General features: G+C 36.3%; 1 protein-coding gene across 1 annotated transcript; it reads left to right on the top strand.

Moving 5' to 3' along the window:
- Positions 1-3001: 3001 nt before the first annotated feature.
- TRZ4 (tRNAse Z4) lies at positions 3002-10660 on the top strand. Its single transcript, XM_089149208.1, is given in 13 exon segments — positions 3002-3410; positions 3540-3629; positions 5420-5464; positions 5869-5923; positions 6179-6222; positions 6587-7048; positions 7237-7505; positions 7632-7779; positions 7912-7962; positions 8679-8909; positions 8911-9116; positions 9203-9866; positions 10246-10660. Coding segments are annotated over 13 exon segments (2943 nt in total). The 5' UTR covers positions 3002-3041; the 3' UTR covers positions 10555-10660.
- The last annotated feature ends 495 nt before the right edge of the window (positions 10661-11155 follow it).

The following is an 11155-nucleotide window of genomic DNA, read 5'->3' on the forward strand; positions in this document are numbered from 1 at the left end:
TTGACTATAACAATGATCTAATAACATGACTATTGCATTTCGTTTCTTTAACAGATGAGCAATTCATTAAAAACAACAAAGGGACACACATTATCATTTTTTTTTTTAACTGATGTTTATCCTAAACACACCTAATACATTTTGCATTTGCTTCCTTAAAGTGGCGGACGCTTTATATTAATGCCGCCAAGTGGGTGCGAACCCAATACCTCACCCTAAGGAATTTGGGACTTTAACCGCTTTAACATACCACATTTGGCTAAAATTGAGTAAGTTAAAGAGTGAATAGAAAAAAAAAAAAAAAAAAAAAAAAGACTACGTTATAATGAGGGTATATTTGGCTATAAAATAACAATGTCTTATTGGTTGATATTTCTTATATATCATTTAGAGATAAATGCAAGAATGTCATATCTTTTTATGGAAAAATAACTTAGAATCAAAGTTAGGAGGTTCAAAAGCAGAATCCTACGGGTTGAAATAAATTATTATCTTATTTATTTATTTTTTATTATACGTGTGAGACCCTTTAGTGGATCACAAACTAACATGCTATTAAGTATAGGGTAATTTTCATCTGGACCCCCTAAGGTTTAATCCATGTCACTTTTAGTCCAAAAAAAGTTTTACTTTGCATATGGCTCCCCTGAGGTTTATAAAAATGACTAATTAAGGACAAATCATAATTTTAATGACCAAAATACCCTTATGGTGCAATGGTCAATATTGTACCGTGTATGCCATTTTGATTTAACCGTGTTGATTTACCGGAGGGGTATCTCAAAGCTTTTATATTGTAAGTGTTACCTTTTATATATTTGCTAAGTTAGCCCGACAAGGGCTATTGTTTCTCCTAGGATCATGCTTCCTTGTCGTTGGTCCCATTCAATCAGCTGCTGAGTTGACATTCTATATCAATGATGATTGCTATATATGTGGCGTATGTTACGCTTTTGGTCATGGATGATCGGCATCTTTCTTGATTAACTAGCATGTGGAGCCCTATCCGGGTCAGACCCGGCCGGGTAGAAATCTTCCGTATCAATCGTCTTCCTTAATCTTCAAGGAATATTCTAGGGTTAGTATTTTCAGTAAAATGTATTCGTAATGACTTGTCTATTTGGTTGATGTTTTCATTCTCATACGTTGTAGAAGTAAGCGGTGAACCTTTAAGAAATAGCTTAGGGCCTTTTGGTTACATGAGTCCTGGAGATTTCAAATATTCTAGAGATTTCAAATCTATAGATTTCAAATCTATGGAGTTATAATTTATAAAATTAGATGTTTGGTTGTGGAATGAAATTTATGGATTCATCCTAAAAAACTATTTGATCGACATGATTTTTGTGAATGTGCAAATGTATAGCTTTTTTGAAATCTCTGGATTTCACCCATTTCCCATAAATCTACAGATTCACGTTTTTAGTGTAAAAAGGTGAATCTCTAGATTTCATGAATCTAGAGATTTACATGAATCCAGAGATTTGAAATCTCTGGATTCATGAATCTGAGAATTATACCCGTTTGGTTGTAAAAATCTCTAGATTCATGAAATCTAGAGATTCACCTTTTTACACTAAGGGCCTGTTTGGTTACTTTAGTCTGTAGATTTCAAAAATTTAGAGATTTCAAATCTACAGACTTCAAATCTCTAGAGTCATGGTTCGTAAAATTAACTGTTTGGTTAGTTTGAATTTTTGGAATGAAATTTCTAGATTTATACTAAAAAAATATTTATTGAATTATAGTTCAAATCTTTAACACTTTGATAGTATGGAGTGAAATCCAGAGATTTCATCTCATACCCATAAATCTACAAATTCACGTTTTTAGTGTAAAAATGTAAATCTCTAGATTTCATGAATCTAGAGATTCACACAACCAAACAAGTAAAAATCTCCCATTTGTGAATCCAAAGATTTCAAATCTCTGGATTCGCATAACCAAACAGGCCCTAAAAGCGTGAATCAGTAGATTTATGGGTAAGGGGTGAAATCCAGAGATTTCAAAAAAGCTATACGTTTGCACATTCACAAAACTCATGTCGATCAAATAGTTTTTTATGATGAATCCACAGATTTCATTCCACAACCAAACATCTAATTTTATAAATTATAACTCCAAAGATTTGAAATCTATAGATTTGAAATTTGTAGATATTTGAAATCTCCAGACTCATGTAACCAAAGAGGCCCTTGATATTTTGTAGATTTCAATATTCTTGAAAGTGTGGTTTTCTTTTCTTGTAAGATGGGAATGAGATTTCATTGAGTTTCAATAAGGGTATAAGTTTGTAAATTTAAAATCTTAAGACCCTTGAATATAAAATGAATAGGTTAAAATTGTAATTATAATTTTGGTACAATATTGACCATTGCACCATAAGGGTATTTTGGTCATCAAAATTATGATTTGTCATTAGTTAGTCATTTATAAAAACCTCAGGGGAACCATATGCAAAGGAAAATTTTTTTTTTGAACTAAAAGTGATATGGACCAAACCTTAGGGGGTCCAGATGAAAATACTCCACAGGTTATTTAATATATTGTACTATTAATTTTGTTTAGATTATATATATTTTTTAACTATATAATTAATGAGATAAAACCATATATTAATACAATGTATTAAATAACCTAAATAACACTTTGATATTTTTAAGTTTGAAATTTAAATATATTAATTTTTGTTGGAAAATTAGCCTTTCGTTATTCTAACATTAATAATTATTTAGAGACTCCCCCTCCATATTGAAATCTAAGATCTGAACTCTGATATAAATCAATCAAGAATCAAACTAACTAAACCCTAGACCTAACCCTCAATTCCAAACAAATATGACGGCTTTACATGGTCCAAGTGAACCGGTGACTTGAGGGTTTCGGAATCGGTCACCCAATGGTTGAATCGGAACAAAATCAGTTGGATTGGAACTCAACTCGGACCCCTGTACTGAGTTTTCCCAATCCTAGGGATGTTCAACCATTATCTATCCCCTTCCTAAACCCCTTAGCACGTTCGGACTCCACTCCTGAAAACAATGCTAAAAATCGCTAACTTCAAACTCTTTTTTTCTACTAGTTGTTCTTCTCCTCTTCTTCTTTCCTGCAAACCTAATCTTTCTCATCTTCTCGTCAAACAGAGTATCCCTCAAAAACCTGCTTTTCCTCTCATTGTTTCATCTTCTCCGGCCGGAAGACGACGAAAAGCTCATCCTTTACCTCCTCCCAGAAGTAGAAGCAGTAGCACTTTTAGAGAAGCAAAGACTGGAAACAAATCAATGGCGGAGGCTGAGCCAATTGGGTTCAATAAGAGAAGAGCCGAAGGGAGAGATAAGAGCAACAAGCCCAAAGACCTTCAGTTGAAGGTCCGAAAATTGAATCCCACGAATACCGTCTCTTATGTGCAGGTAAAATTGTTTTTCAAGTTTATTAAGTATTTAACTTCATGGGCTGCTCAGTGTTCATCTCTGTTCATCTCAAAGAACTTATATATCGGTTTCTGTTCAGTCTATTATCTTCTGAGCTTTCTTTTACAGATTTTGGGGACTGGAATGGATACACAAGACACTTCATCATCAGTTTTGTTGTTCTTTGACAAACAGAGATTCATATTCAATGTTGGAGAGGTATCTTGGAGCTACTTGCAACAACATATGCTATTCGTTCAGTTTGTTCCTATTGCTGTTAGGTTATAGTTGGTAAATTACTATCTATCTCTGGTTATCTTACGAAATTTTCTTAATGGAAATTGGTTCACAAGAAGGACTTATCTTAAAAATCCTGCTTTATACTTCTTTCTAAGCAACTAAGGATAATGGAATGGATCCATTTCTGCTAGAACCTCTGGCCGTCCATGAATTCATTAGGGTTGTGAAAATGAATGGAGCTGCCAAAGAGAATCCAGAACATCACCCGAAGTATCATATTCCCTCCTGAAATGTTGTATTATTGGAAAAAAAACCCACATTTAAGGAGGTTGTAGTTAAATCATCGGCTAGTTCAATTATCTTTCCCAACATTACACTATAGCTTGGCTGATGTAATACATGGAAACTATTACAATGAGTGATACATGTATAGATGTATAGGTAGGGAGACTATGAGGAACCTAATGAAACTTCATATCTTGTTTTTTAAATTGAACAAACATTTTGGATCAGTGAAGCCTCAAAGAAGACTATCTTTGTGGGACGAAGGGAGTGACAAAAGAAAGTGAATCACTGATAAGCTCCCTTTCCCACTTGATAGTAAATGATTCAAATAGAAAGAAATGCAGCAAAAAAGAAAAATAAAGTCTGGATTACCTAGAGTCCAGGGCTCCCCAGCAGTAACCTGCTACCTAACACAATAGTTTTCTTCCTTGATGCTCAGTCTGTCCCCTCTCAGCCCCTCTACAGCTTCCTAATTTCCCATAACCGATTGCATAACTGCCCCAGCCTCAGCCCTCCACCTGTTCCTGTATTCCCTTTTACCCTGTTATGTGATTTACACTTATTCAATTGGTAGCTGGTATTAAAACTACCAGCAGGCCTCCCACGACTGTAGACTTGTGTGACCAGAGGCCCATCAGGCACCATCTGGTTTACAGGTTCAATGCCTGCCTTACAGTATGCTGTCGAGTATACAAACACCTATCAAGCCATGTGATTCTCTAAGTGATGATTAAAATATATAGAACATTAGGCAGAGTGGAAGTTATAGAATGCTTCCATTGTCTGAACAGAACACCTGTGAAAATCTCTGGTTATTTTTCCAGTAGCATACATGCCTGCTATAGAGTATTCTTCTCCTCATACATGTAGGAGTCACCATAGTCTTAGTGTTGTGTGTTTGAAAGTATTAATAGAATCCAGAAGAAAGAAGACCTGGAGACTGGTTTTGAAGACTTAAATCTTGTGGGTTAGAAACCGTTACATAAGATCAGCTTGAATTCTTTGTTGTTTAATCTTGAAAGTTTTTCCCCCCTGATGCACGGTAACTGCCTGATTATGTGTTTAAGGCCCACACCACATTTCAGAAAAGTGCCTTCAAGTAAATGATTTTATTGGAATTTTTATAGGGTGTCGCGCATAGTTGATGTTATATCATATTTGAGAATCCTGTCACTTTTTTCCTATGTGGTAGCAATATGTAGTCTTATACTTTTTTTCATCAATGGAAGTTAGACCCCCCCCCCCAACATGGGCAGGCACCAAAAAGGGAAAGAAAAAAGAAAAAAAGAAAAAAGAAGGAAAATACCACCAAAAACTCCATCCAAAAGAAAAAGAAAGAAAAAGGGGGGGGGGGGGGGGGATCAAAATGATTCAAGAATAATTTGATTTTTTTTCCTTCTTCTAGACGAGCTGTGGTTTGAAAAAATGATGCACGGAGCTTTGTCACCAATTGAGTAGTTACTGATAAGTATCTTGTGTTACAGGGTTTGCAACGTTTCTGCACAGAGCATAAGATTAAGTTATCAAAGGTATTGGATGTAGCAATTTTGTTATCTATTTCTTTCCTTGTTCTTTTTTGTTGTGAATGGTCAGTGAAATTTTATCAAATAGGGAAGGTGTTATCTGAGGGAGAATTGAATTTACAGGGATAAACAACAGAATATAAGCAAATCTATTTAGTCAGTTGAGAACTGCCCATTTCTTTTTCTCACTAAATATTTATCATTTTAAGTAAAATTGCTTGGGTTGCGCATCCTGCAGCGAACGGTCTCGACCGTCCATTTCCAAAAAGTGGTTTCACACTTTTTCAATTAATGTCCCGGACTGAAGTTGAGCTCCATTTTAAGTCCTTTCGAGGTCCAAAAACAATGATGGTTTGTTTCTTTGTCTTTTTTCCCCATATTTGTTATGCTGATAGTTTTTATATCTTCAGGTTGATCATGTCTTTCTTTCTCGTGTCTGTTCAGAAACTGCTGGTGGATTGCCAGGTTGGTGCATCTAAAATCAGCTTGCTAGTTTTTTTTTTTGGTTGTCTAGTCAATTGACTGATTCAGTGGATTATCAAGCTGCAAGTTTGGTTAAAAGCTAATGATGGCTGGAATGCATAAACAGAAACATGTGGCAGAAATGTATAATTGCAGTTGCTCAAATTATCTACATCCAACCTCATGTTTTTAGCTGGCCATAAGAAGCGATTTTACTGAAAGTACTGAGTTGCAGAATTTTTCTACTTTACATCGCAGGTCTTCTATTGACTTTGGCTGGCATGGGAGAGGAAGGGATGTCTGTGAGTAAATCTTATCTTATTTCCGATTACATAAAAGATCAACTCATAATTGATTAGAAATGATAGTAAATGAATCTACCACCAAAGAATTAAGCAAAGGAAAAGAAGAAATGAAAGCACAGAGACAATTTCCCTGCCAAGAAAAATCAATGGCCCAATAAATAAAAGTAGTTAAAACTGTAGAAGGGTAAGAAACAATGACAATGACTGAAGTGCTTTAATTTATGCCATTTCAATTTTGCGATCCATATCCACTCAGACTTTGGAGTTTTTTCTTTTCCTCCAGGAATATTACCTGAAGCATATAAATTAACATTATAATCCAAATGCCATCTTTGTGATGTGTGGTTTTATTTTTTTGAAGGTCAATGTTTGGGGTCCTTCTGATTTCAAATATTTAGTTGATGCGATGCGATCCTTCATTCCAAATGCTGCCATGGTTCACACTCACAGCTTTGGAGCTGCACCTGGGGCTGGTGGAGATGCTCTTGCTGATCGGCCAACATTTGCAGAACCCATTGTTCTTGTTAATAATGAGGTTGTTAAGATATCAGCAATCCTTCTACAGCCAGGTTACTTGGAAGTGCATAAAGAGAAAAGGGATCAGATTTTGAATTTTCCTTTATCCAATTCACAAGATCCAAATGGGAAAGCTTTACCTGTACAGAAGCCTGGTGATATTTCTGTGGTTTATGTTTGTGAACTGCCTGAAATTTTGGGGAAGTTTGATCCTGCAAAAGCTGTTGCCCTTGGATTGAAAGCTGGTCCAAAGTATAGTGAACTGCAGCATGGGAACTCTGTCATGTCAGATCGTCAAAATATAATGGTTGGTTCAATAAGAATCCTCAGTTGTCCTACTTGTGATCTATTGATGTACTTACCTGGTTACAAATGTAATTATTCAACTCTAACAAAGGATATGATATGCAAATTAATGTCTGTATCTGTCTGTCTAATTTGGCATCCATTTTACTGTCTGTAAATGCATAAAACCTTATTTTCTTGGTTATGCAGGTCCATCCGAGTGATGTACTTGGTCCTTCACTTCCCGGTCCTATTGTAGTCCTTGTTGACTGCCCTACACCGTCTCATTTGCAGGAGTTGTTGTCTACACAATCTCTCAATAACTTTTATGTGGATGCGGTTGACCAAAACCTGAATAGTGTTAAGTCTGTGAATTGTGTAATTCACTTGAGTCCTTCATCTATCACAGTGACTCCTGAATACCAAAATTGGATGAAAAGATTTGGTGGAGCACAGCATATCATGGGTGGACATGAAATGTGAGGTTTAACTCTCTTTTTTTTGAAAATCAAATGACTATTAACTATTTCTACCCTGGAGGTTGTTTCTGTTTTTTTTCTTCCCTCTAATGTTATTAGTATTTCTTAATCATCTTTTATTTGCAGAAAGAACTTGAAAATTCCAGTTTTAAAATCCAGTGCAAGAATCGCAGCACGACTTAATTATTTGTGTCCTCAGTTCTTCCCAGCTCCTGGATTTTGGTCTCCTCAGCACCTAATGAATTCCATGCCTGAGCACATCACCTCATGTGAGGTTTGTTTGTATTTCATTCTTTCCTTTTGGAAGTGATGTTGAACTAAATGCAAGATTGAACTATCTTATGTTGGGTATAGAGTAGTAACTCTGGGAAATCAGGTAATTAAGCAAATCGTTTTCTCCTTTCAGGATTCTGCTCAGAAATGTTGGGAAAGTTTTTCTGCTGAAAATCTACTGAAGGTACAGAGGCATTTAGCTTCTAACTCTTCTTGTAAGGTGTCAAACTGTTATTTTTTTGGTTGCTTAGGAGTCAACTTGGTTGTATGGTCTTTTCAAGAATAAAAACAATGTCATAATGTTGTTGCTCCAAGTTCAGTGCCCTTGCCCCCTGTTCCCTATTCTCCTCCCCTCCCCCTCTTAAAAATAAGAAAGATGAAAAAGGAAGAGCCTTTCCCACTCCTTATTGATTATAATTAGTGTTTTCGTATAGTTTGTGATGATCAATAATATTAGGTTTCAAGATGTTTTTCGAAAGAAAAACTTTGTTTGATCTAGTTTGTTAGTTGAATATGTTTCTAACTAGTTTTTGTGTTTTATTAATTGATATTTATTTTTTGGAACACTTTTTGTCCACTAGCCTGTTTTACCTTGTCTCCACTCTTATTATTTTGCTAGTATAGTGAATGACTAGAATGCTGACAGTAGTAGTGATACTTGTGAAATTCTCAGTTTTCATTAAGGGTTGAAGTGTCACCTGTTATGTCTATAACTGAAAAGCTTTTCTCTGATATTCTTGTGCAGTTCATCCGTCTCTCATCCATTCTACATTTGTTTCAAATTGTAGCATGCCCTCTACTGTTTTTAATATTTTAGATTGTTTTATCTTCTTTTTTATTAGTTAATACTATCTCAATGTTCTTTTTAAAAGTTTCCAACAATGCTTTGTTCTGTGACAGTTCCATCTGCGTCCTTATGCACAGCTTGGGTTGGATAGATCTGGGATCCCAAGCTTGTTGACTCCAACAGAAGTTGTCAATGAGCTTGTAGCGGAGATTCCTGAGATAGAGATTGCTGCTGAACAAGTTAGGGAGTTCTGGGAGAAGTACAAGAAACCTGAAAATATAGTGATTGAAGAACCCTGGATGACAGGAAATGCATCTGGATCTGATATAAACTCAGGAAAGCAGGTGTGTAGATGATAATAAGAAAAAGTCTTATCTTCCTGGTTGTCTGGAAAATATAACAAGAGAAGACATGGAGGTTGTTCTTTTAGGAACTGGCTCATCTCAGCCATCCAAGTATCGAAATGTTAGTTCTATATATATTAACCTTTTCTCAAAAGGAAGCCTGCTCTTAGATTGCGGTGAAGGATCACTGGCCCAGCTGAAAAGGAGGTAAAACTTTCTGTGAAGTTAAATCTGGTTCTGTTATTGCTTCTCTGCTTTCTCAGTTAACAGAGATGGTTATTTAACTGAAACAGATTTGGTGTGAAAGGTGCTGATGATGCTGTGAGAAGCTTAAGGTGTATTTGGATATCTCATATCCATGCTGATCATCACACTGGTCTAGCAAGGATTCTTGCCTTACGACGGCAGTTGTTAAGGGAGGTTGATCATGAGCCCTTGCTTGTTATTGGGCCAAGGCAACTAAAAAGTTTTTTGGATGCGTATCAAAAACTTGAAGATCTAGATATGGAATTCCTTGATTGCAGACACACGACTGAGTCATCATGGGATGCTTTCAAAGATAAAGAAGAATCAAACAGGAATGAATTACCTCCAAGGGATCCAATCAGTGTTGACAATAAGGGAGAAGGAGAGGGTGTGATGACAACTGGAGCAACTTTATTTGCTAGAGGCAGTAGCATGCAGAGCTATTGGAAAAAACCTGTTAGTCCAGGAAATACTGGCATGGGACTTTTGAAGAAACTGAAGAATGTGCTGGATAAAGCAGGGCTGGAGGCTTTGGTCAGTGTCCCTGTTTTGCATTGTCCGCAGTCATTTGGCCTTGTCCTGAATGCAGCAGAGAGAAATAACAGTGTAGGAAAAAGAATACCAGGGTGGAAACTTGTTTACTCGGGTGATACTAGGCCCTGTCAAGAACTGGTAGATGCATCTCGTGGAGCAACGGTTCTTATACATGAGGCAAGTTTTATCTATTATTGTACTTTTATTTGTTTCATCTGGGATCTGTGTCTATGTACATATATATAGAGGGACAATGGGGCTTGTAGAACTAACAAAGACATTTTAGAAAGTGGATCTGTTTATCTGCATATTGTTCTCTCTTACGAATAATGAAGATAAAAATGCTGTACCATGTACGAGGCTCCCGTGTTTAGCAGGTTCGGTGGGTCAAATGTACTCAGCCATACCCTGGTTTCCAGGGAGGCTGTTTCAGGACCTGACCAATGCACCAAGCACGACGCTCTTCTTGTTCATGAAAATTATTATGTGATGATATTACTTGAGAGCTAGATGCTGAATGTAATGATTGATTTGTTTGAGCTTGTCACTGTTGCAGGCTACCTTTGAGGATGCAATGGTGGAGGAAGCCATAGAAAAGAATCACAGCACAACAAAGGAAGCCATTGAAGTAGGGTCTTCTGCAGGTGCATATCGCATTATTCTTACACACTTCAGCCAGCGATACCCAAAAATTCCAGTGTTTGACGAGACTCACATGCATAAAACATGTATTGCTTTTGACATGATGAGCATTAATATAGCAGACTTACCTTTACTTCCAGAAGTTCTTCCATACCTCAAGCTACTCTTCAAGAATGAGATGATGGTTGACGAATCTGATGAAGCTGTTTGTCAGGCCATTTGAGAATAATAGGGCAGCCTTATTGTTCCTCTTATTGTACTATCTATATGATATGATTTTTCTGATTTATTTATTCTTCCAAAAAATGAAAAAAGATTGTTCTGATTCATGACTTGAATGGAAAGGAATTTTTTTAACCTTCTTTAGGCCCTGAGCACTCACCCAAACCCTCACTCTGAAGCTCTTCAATTCTCTCTCCTTCATTTTCTCTTAAAAGAGATGGCTAGCATTTTCAATGTTCGTAGGATTCGAATAGAAATACAAAATGCAGGTGGAGCTGCGAATTGTGCTGCTGCTTTTCTTCGTGGTTAATATATTTTGCTTTTCCTCGTCTTTCAATCTCACGACATCGAAATCAAATTTTTTTTTTCTTTCTCATTTCTTAGTTTTTGTTTCATGGCATTGAAGGCACGTCTTATCTATCACTTTAACTCTTCTGGTGTCCTACAATCGCTAGTTTTGTTACTGCACGTTTAATCTTCATCTTCTGGATGAGGATTCTTAGCATTCTACATCATCCGAATTTTGTTACTGTATGTTTAATCTTCATTTTCCGGATGAAGATTCTTAGCATTCTACATCATCTGAATTCTGTTCTCTGCTA

Source organism: Hakea prostrata, chromosome 3 (assembly GCF_041222555.1).
Source record: "Hakea prostrata isolate BN-2017 chromosome 3, UWA_Hpros_2, whole genome shotgun sequence".
Lineage (NCBI taxonomy): Eukaryota > Viridiplantae > Streptophyta > Magnoliopsida > Proteales > Proteaceae > Hakea > Hakea prostrata.